This window comes from Canis aureus, chromosome 9 (genome assembly GCF_053574225.1).
Source record: "Canis aureus isolate CA01 chromosome 9, VMU_Caureus_v.1.0, whole genome shotgun sequence".
NCBI classification, from domain to species: Eukaryota; Metazoa; Chordata; class Mammalia; order Carnivora; family Canidae; genus Canis; species Canis aureus.
Genome location: NC_135619.1, coordinates 64441463 through 64459580, shown reverse-complemented (window position 1 = coordinate 64459580; position 18118 = coordinate 64441463). Strand labels below are relative to the sequence as shown.

Sequence of the window (18118 nt, the reverse complement as noted above, 5' to 3'; positions counted from 1 at the left end):
TGAGTTCCTGCACTTTTGCAGTCATACTTTGTCATTATAATGAACATCATTCATCTACATTCATCTATCAATACAATTACTGTATTTTATGGATGTAAATAAAGAATGCCTTTCTAACATTTTTCTTTGAGGTATTTGTCAAAAGCAAGGATTTTCAAGGAAGGGTTTGGTTACAGCTCTGATTCTTCAGTTATGAGAAAGTAAAATGTCCTAAGATTTGAATCAAACATCTAGATCATCCAAAAATGGTTTCACCGTGGACTAGTAAGTCATTTACCTAGAGAGTAATTTATGTGGAAAATAGCTGCAACAAAGTGAAATCCAAGATTATTTTCAGCATGCCAAATTGGATGCAGAAACCATATGCACTGGGAGTCACATATTAGTAACTTACTATTAGGAACTGTTTAACTTCTACACAAGAATCCAGGAAACAAAGGTGGGCTCACGGTCACTATGGAACCTTATGGATGTTATTTAACAGAAGGCTGATGTGAGGATTAAATGTAAAGCACTTAAGCATAGGAGCTGGAGATGTAGGAAGAGCTCAGGAAACACTGGCTATTATATTATGTGGAAAAATACAGCCTCCCAAATCAGTGAATTTTAAGGCCGATTTGCATCAACTATAGTTAAAACCAGGCAGCCTTTCCCAGAAGTGTGATAAAAAATAATTTAAGGGTGCCTGGGTGGCCTAGTCATATTAAGTGTCTGACTCTTGGTTTCAGCTCAGGCTGTGATTGTGGTCAGAGATGGAGCCCTGCATCAGGCTCTGTGCTCAGTAGGGAGTCAAGTGCTTAAGTTTCTCTAAAATAAATGAATCAAAGAATTAAAAATCCTCTCTCTCCTTCACCTCACAAAAAGCAGCTGGTGGAAGACCATTCCTCTCTTCATAAGAGAATGTGAGAGATGGAGGGGACATGGAATCTTCCTGCCAAGTGACTTAAGTTGCTATGCGAAGGGACAATTTTCTGCCTTAAAAATCTTTTACATCTCTTAAACGCTCATTCAGAATATTCTGTTGAAATGCATCTTCTAGTATGAAAATCTTGTTTAGACTTCTGGCCATGTGTCCATCTCTGTAAAAGAACGTTAGGTAAGCTTTCTAAAGATCAAGGGAAAACTTATCACAAAAAGGCAGCGGTTCTTTTTGTCCATATGCAGAGACACTCCATCAGCCGTGAAGTCTCCTGTATTAGAAGTTTATGAAGAAGCAGGAAGTTGAATTCTGATGTGGATTTTTTTTAAAAAGAAGATTTGACAGGGAGAGAAAGAACACAAGTAGGGGGAGCCTGGCAGAGGGAGAAGCAGACTTCTTGCTGAGCAGGGAGCCCAACTCAGGCTCCATCCCAGGGCCTGAGCTGAAGGCAGCTGCTTAACTTGAGCCACCCAGGTACCCTTGATGTGGATGTTTGCCCTCAGCAGGTAGTCCTGGACGGTGTTTCCAGATCTAAAAGGGGTGGGGGGAGGATAAAGGGCGGCAGCAGCTACCTGTAGACACAAGGGAGCTGAGTGTTCCTTGAGTCAGGGAGAAATAACATAAACCCCAACCTGAGAATGGGGTTTGAGAATGGAAGCAATTTCCTCAAACATTAACATGAATGTTTGATTTTTTTTTTTTTTTTTTTAAATAGCACTTTGGGTAATTCAGTCCCATTTTTTTTTTTTTTTTTAAAGACCAGATTGGGTAGATCTGCTTGCTTTTTGTGTTCCCATGTTGATTATTCTTGGGGCATGGTTTTTTCTTTTTAAAGAATGTTTATTTATTTATTCGAGAGAGAGGCAGAAACACAGGCAGAAAGAGAAGCAGGCTCAATGCAGGGAGCCCAATGTGGGACTTGATCCTGGGACTCCAGGATCATGCCCTGGGGGCCAAGCAGGCACTAAACCGCTGAGACATGCAGACCAGGGTAAGGGGCACAGGAGGCTGCTGTTAGCAGATGAGTCTGGACATCCACTGAGTGCATAACCCTTGAGCATGTCTTCCCCTAACGGTACCTTGATACCCCTTATCCACCCCTTCTATAGAACTTGTCTGCTTCCAGGTAAGTTATCTATTATGGGGGCCTTTTTGGGTCCCCACTGGGTATGGGGGAATGCTAAAGTATGGTCCATGGACCAAGGCTGGTCTGTGAGGAGTACAGAAAATGAGCATTTAAAAGCTGTGACTGTAATCTGTAATCTGACAGTGCTGTAACACCCAAGCCCGATTCTGTAGTCTACATAAGCATCTGTCCACTGCACACTGGGGGGTAAAACTGTCCCTCTCAGATACCACACTGCCTGGGAGCTTGGGCCACCTGGCAGCAAACAGGCCTTGCTTAGATGTTGCCAGACCTGGGTTCAAACACAGTGAGAGCACTTTCTAGAAGCATGACCTTGCACAAGCACTTTACCTTTCTGCATCCAGATTTCCTTCTCAGGAAATGAGGATAATCGTAATGGATCAGCTATAGCAGGGGTCGGAGCAAGCAGCATACAGTTCTCATGCCGGGCAAGCTCTGAGCATCTTCACACATTCACTCACCACTCTGGAGAGACCTCTGCAAGGAGTCTTGCCACCACCCCCATTTTACAGTTGAGGGGACCAAAGCACAGGGAAGTAACACGGTTGAGGTCGCACAGCCCTAAGCAGCAGAGTCGTGAGTCAAACTGGCAGTCTGACTTCGGCTTTGAGCTCCAACCCACTTTGGAGTGATGTGGATAAGATGAGCAATGTGCCCATGTGAGCGGCTCCACCCAGTGACTGCTGTCCATCTGCTGGTGTCCCCCAGATTAGTTGAACCCATTCTGCAGAGCCCAGTCACGGTCACATTGCTGAGACGCTTGCTTGATGCTGCCCTACCCCTGCCCAGGATGGGATCAGCATGCTGGTGAGAATCTGGGGTCTGCTGTCAGGCCTTTGGAGACACAGACTGCCGGGCACCTCCTCTGGGCCAGCCCTGGGCACCACCTTCTCACTGCCTTCCTGGCTCATATGACAGAGGATTTACAGGTTCTGGGGAAGGCAGGGTCAGAAAAGGTGTCAGCCTTAGTTTACCCAGGTTCATTACACAGGGAAGATGAATAATTCAGTGGTTTCTCAAATTTTTAAAGCAGTGTGTATGCGTGCACACACACATACTCAATCCCAGATAATATCCTCTACAGGATCCCAAAATATAGACTAGGTCTGGGACAGGAGGAGGGTGGAAGACCCGCAGCTGCCTTCCCAGACTTCTGACAGGGCCCCTGCCCTGCCAGGTCCTAAGGTGAAAATCACAGGCCTCTGAGGAACAGTCTGAAAAGCTATCTTCAAAAATCTTTCAAAATTAATATCCAAGACTCTTTGAAGTTGTAAGATCAAGAGGCTGGAGACAAACTGGAAATCAGCCTCATGTAGAAAAGTCGACATCATTTTAGGAGAACTTGATTGCTAAGTATGAAGGACATACATACATAAAGTGGAGACACTCATAGCTCTGACCCAAACCAGCTGTGATGTGGGGGACATCCTGAACCTTTGGAGGACTCAAGTTTACTTACTTGTGAACTGAAGGCAGCAAATTAGGTCACTTCTCAGGGTTTCTTCCAAGTAAAATACTTGTGCTTTTCTATGGTTCTGTGAGCTGTCTTTTCTGGAAATTCACAGGGATGAAAGAGACACCCATCCACTTGGAAATGGGTGAGCAACTGGCAAGTGGCCCGGTCCAGTGGGACCCACCTGTAAGTAGAGAGGCAGCCAGCACGGCACCAGGATGAAAAGTCTCATGAGGCTGCAGGACAATGAGAGGCAGTGGGATTGGGTGTGTCTGAAGGGTAGCCACACCGACCCTGCAGTGACAGAGGCTAGGAACACCTGCACACTCAGGGCCAGCAACCCCGAGACATGCTCAGAGGGCTGGGTGAGGAGCAAATGACCATGTTCCTTCTCTGACGAGGTTCAGTTTAAGAGCACCTCTCCTGATGGGGCACATACGCACAATCTTCACTTTGGAAGAGCAGACACCATCGTGAGATTCCACATCACTGTGAGAATGATTTTATGGCTATTATATTCTCTTAACATTATCAAATCGGATAGCTTTCATTCCAAAGCTTAAAAAGGTGAACTAAGAAAATATATTTTTTAGTGACACTGTTAATGACCAAAGTAAAAGGAACATCCAAGTTCACAAGAGTGACCTATGCAGAGTTTTGTTAGGGGTGTAGATAAAACTGTAAGGGTGAACATCCAGTACAAATAAGAATATAATACTTGGGGCACGACGTCTTACACCTAAATTTCAGTGTTTTAAGATTCTCAGGAGGGAACCCACATGTTCCCATGTGTATCTGGTGCTTTGGTATAAGGAATGTTCCAAATCCATGGCCGATCTGGGGGGAAAAAGACAGATAAACCACATTATATAGTACTTATTCAAACAGGATTACAAAAAATTCACTTACCCGATAGGATAAAACCACCCATGTGTTGGGAGTCTACAAATTGTTAACCCCCCACTTATCTAAAGTTTTAGGACATGCGAGCATGCGCATGTGCACAGGGGAGGGAGAGAATGAACCTCAAGCTGCCTCTGCACTGAGCCCAGAGCCCAACATGTGGCTCAATCTCATGATCTGAGATCATGACGCGAGCCAAAACCAAGAGTCAGATGCTGAATTGCACCAGGTGCCTGTTAAAACCTTTTCTGAACCCACTCCAGACATCTGGCCATTTCAAACAGTAGCTATTGACAAAGGTTCACGCTGAGACATGGGCAAGTAAAACATGGAAGCAGGCCAGCAGGAACCAGGCCTTACATCCTGAGTTGCCACTTAAATTTACCACTTTCCCTGCCTCAGCTTCAGTTTTCTTATCTGTACCTGCTCTGTGGCACTGTCAGGAGGGTTGAGATAAAGGCATGTAGTGCCTGAGAGCATCTAGCAGAGAAAGAAACTCATAAAGGGCAGCTATTCTTATCTTCTTTTACAAAGCTGGAGAAACCAACACATGTAACATATGGCACAGTGCTCTCAGCTGGCCACGGTCACATATAACCAAGAGGCCCAGGGTCACATCCATGAAACGCTGTTCCATTCCTTAGGGCTAATAATTGATGAGGCATAAAGGTCTCTGTACAATGACCATAGACCAATGTTGAAGAAAGTGACATGCTTTGGTAGGACACAGAAAGAACTCTGAAGACCTAGGTGGGATCCTGCCCTCATCTGTCTCTGCATTGTAGTGGGGAAGCACTGGGATCTTTGCCTCAGGTTCCTCATCCGTGAAATGGGCATTAGCTACATAAGCAACCTCCAGGGATGACTGTGAAACAAAGGAGAGCACACCTGTGGAAGTTCCTGGCATGTTTTAGATGCTCAATAAACGTACTTTCCCCTCTTTTAACGGGTGTTTCAGAAACTGAAAAAAAAAAAAATCTGAACAAATCACTTTTACCAAGCATCACTACTGCTAGAGTCAAATCAATTCTAAAGAACCATACTAGTATAAGTAGGGTGTAAATACATTGCTAGAGTTGAGAGTCCCCACATAATTGTCCTGATAAGTAGGAGAGTTACAACGACTCTGAAGGGTTGGCAGCTGACAGTAAAGCAGCCACTGAGCAGGTGTGCTGAGAGGTACCATCCTTGGAAGCTGCTGCTCAGCATGGCCAGCCTGCTCTTGGGGGAAGCGGTCTCTGCTTTCTGAACAGAGGCAGATAGTGGCTCAGACAGTGGCCTGGCAAACGACCAGAGGCTCTCCTGACAGTTCATGGTGTTGATTAATGGTAGTGTAAAGCATGCAAATGGCAGCACCCGGCAGGGATGTGCAGGGAAAGAATGCCAAGGATGGCAACAAGTTATCAGAACACTGTTGTCTTTGGCCTTGAGATGGTGTGAAAGCCTGAAACCACATACTTTGTTAAACAAGACTTGAGAGAGTGCCATAATCCTGGGCCTGTGTGACATGCTTGCTTCATAAAAGGTTAAAGGTTTGGCATTGTTGAAGACTCCCCACAGCTATCTGCTGGCCTTAACAAAGCCCTTGCTCTCTTCTCCTGGGAACACCATCTTGTGCAGCTGGACTTCTCCCAGCATTTTCTGTAAACTGCTATGGGGTAGCATGAGCTCTATTTCATCACCAAAGCAGAGGATAACCCTTACCCTTGTTATATAAGTAGCTATTTGATTCTTCACCAAGGCAGGGTTTGTGATGCAAGGCAGGGTTTGTGATGCAGAATGTGATGCAAACTCTGCCAGTAACTTTGAGACCACCATTGCATTTATTCCTCTCCCACACAATTAGCCAACAATGACCAAGTAACTACTCTACTGGCAAATCCCTGGACACTCTGCTCGATAAATGAGCAAATATCTATACCTATGCCCTGATCATTTGCCATGCTGGTTCAAAGGTTCACACTACCTTGGGAGACAGACACAAAAAGGTTAACAGGAAGGTGAGAAGAGGTGGTTGTGACTCTGTAGTCTTTACCAGAAATCAACCACTCCTTGGCTTAGATGAGGCCTGCTTTAAGCAATCCTCATAAATGGTCCCATGAAAGAAAAACTTGCCTCATAAGATAGTCCTGCATACAGATGATGGTTAGATGCCAGGTAGGCTGCTAGACAAAGCTGAGGTCCCTCTCAGTTTATAGTCCAGTGCGGCAGAGAGACGAACTTTACTACATCAGCGTGAGGGCACCCAAACCTGGCTGACATGATGCATTTGGCGCATTTCCCCAGAGTTCACCTCCAGGGAGCTTGTTTCAGTGGGTCTAGGCTGGGGCCTGGCATTACTCATTCTTACCAAGTTCTAACAGTGATCTTGACACAATCAGAGTTTGGGATCAGAGGCTAACTGGGATGAAAAGCTTTTTCCTGAAATACAATGGAAGGACTTAAAACAGGAGTGTGACATGATGAGAGGTACAAGGCAGCAGTGGAGAGGATGCCCAATGGGAGGGGACCAAACCAAGGAGATGATAAGCAGTGCACTAGGTGAGACGGTGAAGCAACAGTAAGGCCACAGCCAGAAGCCTGGGGATGTTTTATCTCTGTGTATTTCCTGTCTGTCCCTGTGGTCAATTGAATGTGTGCATCCTGCATTTCTAACTCTACAACTGAGCTGTCTGTGGGGAGGTGATACAGTGTGACCGTAAAGGGGACATGGACAGGGCAGACAAGGCTGCCCATGGGGCCCTGACCAAGTTGACCTGAGTGCTTACCTTCCTAAGTTTGCAAAGTAGGGGCTAGATCAGTACCAGTATTGTGGGGGTAGTGAGGACTCAATAATCAATAAATTCATGTTAAGTGCTCATAGGAGGTCCTGGCATGTAGTAAGTACTTAATGAGTGCTAGCTACTGTAATATTATAATTAGCACCACCATCAACCACAGCGGGTGAGGACTGTCATCATCCTATATGCCGTGTAGCTCCTCAGGTTTTTTTTAACAGCCAAACCCAAGTACAATATCCTGTTCTACATAGCCAGGAAATAAGCTCTTTCCTCTAATCCTCTAAGAAGTGACCCTTGCGTTAAAGAGTTAGGACTCTACCCCCTTGTCCAAACACCCACCCACACACACACTTCTCCGCTGTCTTCAGGGGAACTTAATATCTTACCTATAGAAGCCACTGTCCGTCACCTAAGCAATCACCTTTAATTCTTTCCTTGTCTCAGGCACAGAGTGTGTATGTTTGCGTGTGCTCTGTGGTTTGATCCCAAAGAGAGGAGTTTTTTTTTTTTTTTAAGATTTTATTTATTTATTCACAGCAGACACACAGGCAGACGGAGAAGCAGGCTCATGCAGGGAGCCCGACATGGGACACGATCCTGGGTCTCCAGGATCAGGCCCTGGGCTGAAGGCGGCGATAAACTGCTGAGCCACCTGGGCTGCCCCAGAGATGAGGTTTCTGATGCCACTTTACTTTAGCCTACTCTTAAATCAACAAATGTATGAAAGACTTGCCAGCTTGCAATACAAAGGAAAGCTCCAAAATATTTTACACTGGGTTACCGACCTAACAGAGATGCAATCTTTGGTAATTATGATACTAGTGTTATCTGAAACCCATTAACATTCTTTTCTGTGAAGATCTCCCATATTAATGTGTGACTAAAAAAAAGCACAAGAGAACCACCTATCCAGTGGGAGGAAGAATAATTTAAATTGTTAAAAACCAAGTACTGACTTCAATACAATCTGATAAAATTACTTTTTTACTTTGATAATTCTAGATTTCCTATAAGTTTCTCTTTACAAAGTAATTTTAAAAGCTAAGCTGGAAGTATGGTGTCAGGCTTCTATTTGTATTATGAAACAAAACCGGATTTTATTAAAGGTGACTGATCAAAATGTCTAGAAACCTTTTGTTTTTCCATAAAAAAACTCCCCTCATTTCTAAAGATCTTTCAAAAATAGGTCCTTGAAAATTAAGCATTATCAATAATGATTTTAAGTGGGGCACCTGAGTGGCTCAGTGGATGGCTCAGGGCATGATCCTGGGGTCCTGGGATTGAGTCCCACATCTGGCTCCCTGCAGGGAGCCGGTCTCTCTCTGGTCTCTCATGAATAAATAAATAAAATCTTAAAAAAAATAATGATTTTAAGTGACCTCTTTTGCATTTTCTTTGGATTAGAAAATTGAATCAGCTTCCTGTTTCCCTTACAAAACTGCTTTATGAATCTGGTCTCTACTATTTAGCAATAATTCTGAAAGGTCTGGGCTGAAGTTTCTTCCTATACTATCTAAATTCAAGGAATTATTTCAAATGAATCAAGCAGTAGGGGGGATGGTTAAACTATCTGGGAACCAATGGTTTAAAGCACTTAGAGGATTATATACACTATATACATGCTAACTCTACATCACGCATCTCATGTGCCAAGCAGGTTTTAATGACCTCTCCTACTGAGCAATTACATATACAGCTAATTAGCTTAGTTCTAGACACTTAAAACTTAAATTCTGAAATAATTTAAACCTGCAAAAGATATACACAACTTGGCAGATACCACCCTAACCGATTGATCAATATTGACTTTATCAGTAATCAGGCAGATGGTTATGTAACTCCTTACAGGATGCACCAAGAAAAACATCTCTTCTGTGGTCTTGGCAAAAGTGCCTAACTTATGAAGAAACAGTGGACAAACCACTCATACAACATCCCTCACCATCTATAAGATAATCGGCCTGAAATCTTGCAGAACTGTTTCAAATTAAAGAGACTGATAAACGTGACATGTAACCTGAAACTTTCCTTTCACCATAAAGGACATTATTGGGGTACAGATGAAATCTGAATAAATTCTGTAGGTGATAGTATTGAATCAATGTTAATTCCTGATTTTGGTAACTGCACTCTGGCTATGTAAGAGAACATTTTAAAGAAATTTATGTTTAAGGGCCCCTAGGTGGTTGAGCATCTGCCTTTGGCTCAGGTCGTGATCCTGGGTCCAGGGATTGAGTCCCACATCTGGCTCCTCATGGGGAGCCTGCTTCTCCCTCTGCCTGTGTCTCTGCCTCTCTGTGTCTCTCATGAATAAATAAATAAAATCTTAAAAGAAAAAGAAAAATACATGTTGAAGTATTCAGAGATTACCAACATTGTTTACAGCTTTCAAATGAATCAGAAAAAAGTTAACGTGATAAAGAAGGATTATGTAAATATTATAAAATACGCATATTTGGGGGAACTTGGGGAACGGAATATGGGAATTCTTTGTTCTTAGAACTTTTTTCTAAATCTGAAAATGCATCAACAAATTAAAAAAAAATACAATTGGCTTTGAACAACATGGGTTTGAACTGCATAGGTCCACTTACACATGGATTTTTCCCCCCAATATACATACAATACTTAAATGTGTTTTCTCTTCCTCATAATTTTTTTTAAAGATTTTATTTATTCATGAGTGACACAGAGAGAGGGGCAAAGACATAGGTAGAGGGAGAAGCAGGCTCCACGCAGGGAGCCCGATGTGGGACTTGATCCCAGGACTCTAGGACCACGCCCTGGGCTGAAGGCAGGTGCTAAACCGCTGAGCCACCCAGGCGTCCCTCTTCCTCATAATTTCTTAACATTTTCTTTTCTCTAGCTTACTTTATCATAGGAATATACTGTTTAATATATATAATATACAAAATATGTGCTGTTATTAGTAAGGCTCCTGGTCAACAAGGCTATTATGGTTTTGGGAAGTAGAAAATTGTATGTGGATTTTCAGCTGCACTGGGGGGTCAGTGTCCCTAACCCCCACATTGTGCAAGGGCCATCTGTATACATATACCATGCATATTAAAAAAAAAAAAAAAAAAAAAAAGGAAAAAAAACCCCAGCTCACTTAATAGAACAAAGCTAAAGCCTCTGAACCTCTGTATTTTAAATTATTCTTAAATCTGACATATAGCTTATTCTTTTAGTCCAAATTAGATAGGCTTTACTTGGGATGCCTGGGTGGCTCAGAGGTTGAGCATCTGCCTTTGGCTCAGGGTGTGATTCTGTGATTCAGGATCACGTCCCACATCGAACTACCTGCATGGAGCCTGCTTTTCCCTCTGCCTGTGTCTCTGCCTCTCTCTCTCTCTCTCTCATGAATAAATACATAAAATCTCTCTCTATATATATAAAAGGCTTAATCTTACCTTGTTTTATCTGCTTAATAGTGTTTGGATAAAACAAAGAATATATGCTAAAAAGGGAGTATGAGGCAGATGCCTCTGGCATATACTAGCTCAGGAGTGATCACATACTGGTCTACTTTATTCTTTTCAGGCTCAGGGTCACACAGCAAGTGGGATATATGGAAATAAGATTTAAAATGTTGGTGATTTTGAGGGCTTTTTCCCCCCTTCACATCAGACAGGTGATGCACCGAGGTCACAAACATGGTTTGAGGGAGGCACATGTCACACAATGGTATGAACACCACCCAATGATTATGCTTATGGACTATATAAAAAGATCTAAAAGATTTTTTTAAAGTCACAACTCCTATTAGTCAAATGAGTTTGCTTAAGTTTAACTTTTCAGGAGAAGGGTAAACTCCATAGGGCCAGGGATTTGTGTTTGTCTTGTTCAAAGACATATTCTAAGTACCTAGACGGTGTGTGCACACAGGTTCTCAGTAATATACCTGTGGAGAGAACAGATAAACAGCAAGTACTGTGTAAAGCAAGCTATACCTGCAGCTGTGTCTTTATTTTGGTTTATTATTTGATCAATTTCTTGGTTTCAGGATGTCTGCTGGTATCTTTATTTTTTTAAGAATTTATTTATTGGACAGAGAGTGTGCGTGAGAGAGCACAGGCAGAGGGAGGAGCAGAGGGAGAGGGAGAAGCAGGCTTCCCGCTGAGCAGGGAGCCCTATATGGGGCTCCCTCCCAGGACCCTGGGATCATGACCTGAGTGGAAGGCAGATGCTCAACCGACTGAGCCAACCAGATGCCCCTCTGCTGGTACCTTGTAATAAACTAATTTGTTCACAGCAGTGTATTTCTTTGCTAAGCTTTCTAGTTAGTCCTCAGATTTTTTTTTAAAAAAAAGGCTGAATAAAAAAAAAATTAAAAAGGCTGAATAAGATCTTATACATGTTACAGTGGTTTGAAAATCATTTTCAAAGTACTTTTGGAATGTTCTTAACCACTCAATTCTCCAAATTTTAATAAGATGCCGCCTTCTAGTCCATAGGATTCCCCTGAATTCTGGCTATATATGAAGTAGTGATATCTGAGTGACTGGCATTCTGTATGTCACTGAAGCAGTGTGGAAGGTAAAATCATACTAATAAAAAATAAAATGCGGGCAGCCCCGGTGGCGCAGCTGTTTAGCGCCGCCTGCAGCCCAGGGCGTGATCCTGGAGACCAGGGATCGAGTCCCACGTCAGGCTCTCTGTGTGGTGCCTGCTTCTCCCTCTGCCTGTGTCTCTGCCTCTCTCTCTCTCTCTCTCCATCTCTACGAATAAATAAAATAAAATCTTTAAAAAAAATAAAAAAAATAAAATGCTCCACTAAGTATCTTTTCAAAGGAAATGTATAAACCCAGAAAACTCCGCTAAATAATGGAAAACATTCTGCTCGCTGGCCAAGTAAAAGATTCATCATTACAACAGTCTAAGATAGTACCCACCTGGAAACTTTTAAATTCTTGGGAATGCATTTTCTATCAGAACCGAAGGAGTCTTGGGATACTTTTAAGGCTTCTCCATCATCATCATCATCATCATCATCATCATCTTTTTTTTTTTTTTTTAAGATTTATTTATTTATTCATGAGAGACAGAGACAGAGAGAGGCAGAGACACAGGCAGAGGGAGAAGCAGGCTCCATGTAGAGAGCCTGATGGGGGACTCAATCCCAGCATTCCAGGATCACTCTCTGAGCCAAAGGTAGAAGCTCAACCGCTGAGCAACTCTGGTGTTTCTCCTTCCATTTTCTTTCATTCTTGCTTTCAAAGTCCTTTGGAGATTAGGATTAAGTGGAGGTGTAATTCTAGCCAAGGTTCTGGGATGAAGGTGGAAAGTACATAGCCCAAGGCCAGACCACAGGAAGTCAATTCATTCAGTCAGCCAGTCTGTCAGCAGTCAGTCTGTCCCCACCTCTAAGCTTATTCAGAACTCAGGTGGGGGTGGGGGGGGGGGGAAGGAACACAAAACAACAGAAGAAAAAACAAAGGTACGGTATAAAGCTGGGAGGCAGAAGGAGAGGTTTTCACGGTCAGGTCCTGTGACACTGGGAGGATTCAGGGACTGTCATACATAGGATTTAGGCTCTTTTCATCATCAGTTCAGCAAGGGGAAGGGGAGAAATGAATACAGATCCATTATTATATGCCAGGAACTGATCTGGATATTCTAAATAATAGAAACACCAGCTTACTCTGCACTGGATACTGTATTAGGTGCTAATACAGACAGCATCCAGGTCACTCTTCTTCATAAACTCTATGAAGTAGGTGCTCTTTTTCCCCCCATTTTACAGAGAGAAACATTAAGGTTAGAGAAAGAAAATAACTGCCCAAGGTCACTTAATAAGTTGCGAGGATGGTGCAAGGACACAGCCTGGTTCTAAAACACTATTTTTCATTTGTGTGGGGGTGGGGAGGGACACAGATTCTCTGAAATTCTGACAAAACCTGTATAATCTTGCTAGTGAAAAATGAAGATGCATAAATACACAAAAAATTTAGAGGACTCAAACGTACACAGCTTAGCAAGAAGGGGAAAAAAATGCCTTCTGAAACTTGCTATCAACACAACTCATTACGGCCAAAGGCACCTGTTAGACAGCAGGAGACACATCTAACAAAGTTAACACAATCTAAGAAACAGATCCATTGGAAGGGGAAGGTTTGGTTTACCATGAAAGCCAGAAAGGGCAAGTGAGGATGGGGAAGTAACTAGAACCCATGTAGCACTGTCCAGGAAAGAAAGGGACCCAGTGGGCAAAGCGGACTCTGACAGGGAATCAGAGATTTTGGAATATTAATGGTGTGACATCATTAAAACTTTCTAAACAAAAACCACACTTTCCCTTTTCCCTGTTCAGATTCAGAACTTACTCAAAAACCAATGACTATAATCTGGCTGTGTAGGCATCTACCTTCCAGGGGAAAATATGCTGGTTATAATAGAACCTTTTGCCAATTTTTTTTTAAAAGATTTTATTTATTTATTCATGACAGAGAGAGAGGCAGAGACACAGGCAGAGGGAGAAGCACGCTCCATGCATGGAACCTGACGTGGGACTCGATCCTGGGTCTCCAGGATCACACCCTGGGTCAAAGGCGGTGCTAAACCGCTGAGCCAACCGGGCTCCCCCTTTTGCCAATTTTAAATTAATAAGCATGTCCTGATTATACTTCTGCTCCTGTGAGAGTCTGGTAGGTGTGAGTTGCTTTAGAGACAGACATCCTAGGGGTAAGAAAAGTGGTACTGCAGCCTGTGTCGCTGGGTCAGACTTGGGATGGCGATGGTGCCACCCATGCCAGCCAGCTCTCCTCCATAAACACCAGGAACCTGAACCAATATTCCAATGACTTTCTATTATGAAACACTATCTAGAGGAGCCTGGGAATCTCCCTTTTAAGAGGATGGAAGGTTTTGCGAAGTCAAAATTATCTTCATCAAAGTACTAAGCCATTATTTGTCATTTTCACTTCTTGAGAGTATAACAGGCTTTGTGATGTATACTGCAACAGAGCAGCTATGAGAATTTAGTGGTCTTTCATAGTAAAGAGGCCAGCAAAACTAAATAATGCCACCTTCCTCACTTTTTTTTCTTTTTGAAATAGTAAATTAAAATATATATATATATATGCCTATTACTATTATTTAAAAAACTAATATAAAAGATTCATGGTTTTGATTTCTAATATAGTAAATCTCAAAGATACAAAAACCCGCGTAAGTCAAAGCTCCTTGTGATCCTTAATAATAAGGGTGCCGAGGGGTTTCCTGGACCAACCAGTTTGAGAACTACAGCTCTAGGGCCCCAGACAGGGCAGCCAAGGGGCTTCTTGCAAGCCTGTTTCCAAAGTGTTCCATGAGCCATCCTCCCACTGAGAGACCAACGGCTTCTTTTGAGCAGTTTCTGTTTTGGTACCAAACACGATTTCCTTTCATGTGTATCCTACCTTTATTTCCATACAGTTCTGGAGGCAGGTCATATGGCACAGGAAAGGCGGCTGCTGGCTCCTTGCTCCCTGAGAAGAATTTCTGTTTTACTTTGAAGCTGTCCAGGCCCTGTGAACACATAGAGGGAATCTCTGATTGCACCCCATTTTCTGAAAAAGATCTCAAGAAGCAATGATATCTTTATGGTACTCATAGCAAAACTGAAGTTATTTCAGAGCTATTTTTCAATGTTTGATAGGTAAGATATTTACACCTGCCTTAAATTAATCTTTCCTAAAAAGAGGAGGTTTGAATTTTAAAAATTAAATTTTAACAAAGTTCACAAAGTTTAATAAAAGAAAACAAAAGAGAAAACAATTGTGGCTCTCATAGCCCATTTCTCCTAACCGCTCTGTACAGTCTGCAAGGAGTGTGTACAAGACACTGTATATAAATAATTCCAATATTGCTATAGTAACAGGCTGCTCACTCTGGTGTAAGAATAAAAGTTGCCTTCATGTATAATGAAAGTGTTCCAATATAATGTGAGAGGAATATAAAAACAAAAACTATTCTAGACTCACCAAAATGGAAGGTTTATTCCAAGAACTCCAGAATAGGGTATTATTTTTAGATCTTAACCAGGGTACAAGGTATTCTGTATCTCGGCTGATGTGGAGAACCACTGCAGCCTTCTAGGACAGGGCCCCTGCAGCAGTGCAGGTGCTTAACATGTGAACCTCACGCTCCCCATGCCTCCACACGCTGATCCTCCTCTTCTGGCTTCCCTGGTGGGTTATCCCAGCACCTTGCTTGCAAATCAGTTTGCCTCTCATCCCTTCTGTCTACCCATCCAAACACATACCCACCCTCTGTCCTAAATACCCGCATGTCAAACAGTGCTCGTGTCCTTGGAACTCTACAAAGAACCAGAACTATAGTGCTTAGTCTTGATGCTCAGAGAAGTGAGCAGGGGAGACTGCTCATGGGCCTTGGATAGGACGTGGTAAGAGCTGGAGTTACGCTGCCCTGGACTTCAGGCAATCTGAATTCTAACACATTGCTCTGGCATTCACGGAGTTGTGAGAATGGCTGGTATTTGCGTTTGTTCATTCAACACATTTCTTGAGTGCCCCTTCTGTGTAGGCATGGTGCCAGGCACTGAGTGCCTAAAGTTAACAAAGATGTCATCATCCCTGTCCTCATGGGTCACATAGTCTAGTGTGTTTATAAATAAGTAAAGTAAATACATACTTGTGAGGACCACTATGAAGAAAAGCAGAAGTACTACAAGAGAGAATAGACCTGTTTTAGACATGGGGGTTGGGGTGGGGGGGGTTTGCCAATAGAAGCCTCCCTGAAAAAGTGATTTTTTTTTTAAAGATTTTATTTATTTATTCATGAGACACACAGAGAGAGAGAGGCAGAAAGAGAAGCAGGCTCCATGCAAGGAGCCTGATGTGGGACTCGATCCCAGGACTCCAGGACTACGCCCTGGGCCAAAGGCTGGCACTAAACCGCTGAGCCATCCAGGGATCCCCAAAAGTGATGTTTTAATTAGACTCTGAAAGAGGAGTCGGGCTAGAAGAGGCGAGAGTGGAAATATTCCAGGCAGAAGAAATAGCATCTGAAAAGGTGCAGAGGTGACAAAGAGCTTGTGTGTTCCAGGAGCTAAAAACAATGGTCAGTGGGACACCTGGACACTCGGTTACTAGACCCCAATTTCCTCATCTGCAAAATCAGAATGAAGCAATCTGAATGTCATCACGTTAAAGTGTCTTCCACATCAGCACCTAGTCTTGGTGCACAGCTGGTGTTCAAGCAGTGCTGAGCTGCAAAAATAGGATAAAGGTATCTTGTCTGCTGACTCTAGAGGCTTTTGCATAAGAACAAATCAAACGTGTAAGTGCTCTGTGCACAAGAAGACCTGTAGAAAGGTACAGGCGATGAAGAAAGGTCCAGCATTGATGAAGATGATGAGTAACACATCAAAAGGCGGTAAGTGATAACCTATTGAATGCAACATAGAAAAGGAAGAAATGCCTTTTTACCAATTTTGGGATAAGGAAAGGCTTTGTAGAAAAGATTACAGCTGGGTCTTGAGAAATTGGCCTAATTTTGATAAACAGAGAGATGGCAGGCAAGAACATCAAGGGAGATCAGCATAACACAAGGCAGATTTGGAAAAGCACAGAGCAGGCCCGTTAGGGGGATGGGGAGTGAATGAGCTAACGCACAGGAGGCGGCCTGACAACACTGGAGAGAACCTGACTGGAGACGGTTTTTTTTTTTTGTTTTTTTTTTTAATTTTTTTATTTATTTATGATAGTCACAGAGAGAGAGAGAGAGAGAGAGAGAGAGGCAGGCAGAGACACAGGCAGAGGGAGAAGCAGGCTCCATGCACTGGGACCCCGATGTGGGATTCGATCCTGGGTCTCCAGGATCGCGCCCTGGGCCAAAGGCAGGCGCCAAACCGCTGCGCCACCCAGGGATCCCTGGAGACGGTTTGAATGGGAAGCAGTATGGGTCTCTGTGGCCTGTACCTCTTTAACTGGGCCCAACCCCAGGCCTTGGTGACTCCTCTCAGAGGTGTCAGGGAAGAGGCAATCTTTCATTTAGTAAGATGGGAGCCTTGAGCTGCTGGGGGCTCTCAAGTACTTCAAAATGAACTGATAATACAGTCCAAAACCCTGGATTCAGCTGTGCCTGAAGCAAGGGACTCACTTCCCGGGTTTGCCTTTTTTCTTACCCTGGTTGGGGTTGGTTATGTGTCACTTCTGATCCACAGCAGCACGGGTCCCCCGGCTAAAGGGTATGGCCCCGACTCTGATACACTGGGGAGCTGCAGGTTTCTGAACGGAGAAGCTCCACTCTAAAGGCTGACTGACGGGCACAGATGAGAACAGATCTAATTGCCAGAGTCAGAAGACTTAGAGCCTGGGAGGTGGGACAGCAGATGGTAACAGGGACACAAGACAGCATGGTGACAAAAGCTCAGAGACAAACCAGCTGCATTCAGAAGAGAGTGGGTAGGGTCAATGGAAGGGGAAGGAAATGGATTTCAAAGACAAGGAAGGAAACATTAAAAATCAGGGATATGTGAAGGCAGAGGAGGGTGGGGGCAGGAGGACCAAGGACACCTGAAAAGGAACACTGCCACCTGCCCCCTCGCCCACACTTCCCAGCAGAGGGCTGCTGGGCCATCTCCACATCAGTCAGTGCTGATGCCCTCCTCACAGCTAACCTTCAACAAGTTCTGGATCTGAGAAGAACCTTATGTGCTTCCTTGTGCTTATCACTTATTTGCTGTGTGACTCTAGGAAAATTACTTAACCCTTCTGGGCCTGAGTTTCCTCACCTAGTAAATCGTATGCTGACAGTAAGTTATTTAGGACCATGACTTGCATGTGGATAGAAATTAGTACATTTACCATGTTCTTGTGATGAAATTACTCCTATTTTATAGGGGACGAAATAAAATGGAGGCTAGAGAGATGCCCAAAGTCGTATAGCCACTAAGTGGTAGGGCTGGAGGT

General features: G+C 43.5%; 1 protein-coding gene, 1 long non-coding RNA gene and 1 pseudogene across 10 annotated transcripts in view; 1 reads left to right on the top strand and 2 right to left on the bottom strand.

Moving 5' to 3' along the window:
- LOC144321037 (uncharacterized) overlaps nt 1-18118 on the top strand; it is an 86625-nt gene that overhangs the window by 17087 nt on the left and 51420 nt on the right. The gene's annotated exons all lie outside the window — the stretch shown is intronic.
- Nucleotides 4006-18118, bottom strand: part of TDP1 (tyrosyl-DNA phosphodiesterase 1) — an 83959-nt gene continuing 69846 nt past the window's right edge. For 8 of the 9 annotated variants that reach the window (XM_077910332.1, XM_077910325.1, XM_077910333.1 and 5 more), the window contains 3 exons: nt 14603-14711; nt 5311-5383; nt 4006-4356 (listed from right to left, as the gene is read on the bottom strand). In XM_077910332.1, the coding sequence (XP_077766458.1) occupies nt 4266-4356; nt 5311-5383; nt 14603-14711 (273 nt within the window). In that variant the 3' untranslated portion in view covers nt 4006-4265. The remainder of the gene's footprint in view (nt 4357-5310; nt 5384-14602; nt 14712-18118) is intronic. The other variant, XM_077910334.1, reaches the window with a different exon arrangement.
- LOC144321479 (small nucleolar RNA U13) lies at nt 10827-10936 on the bottom strand (annotated as a pseudogene).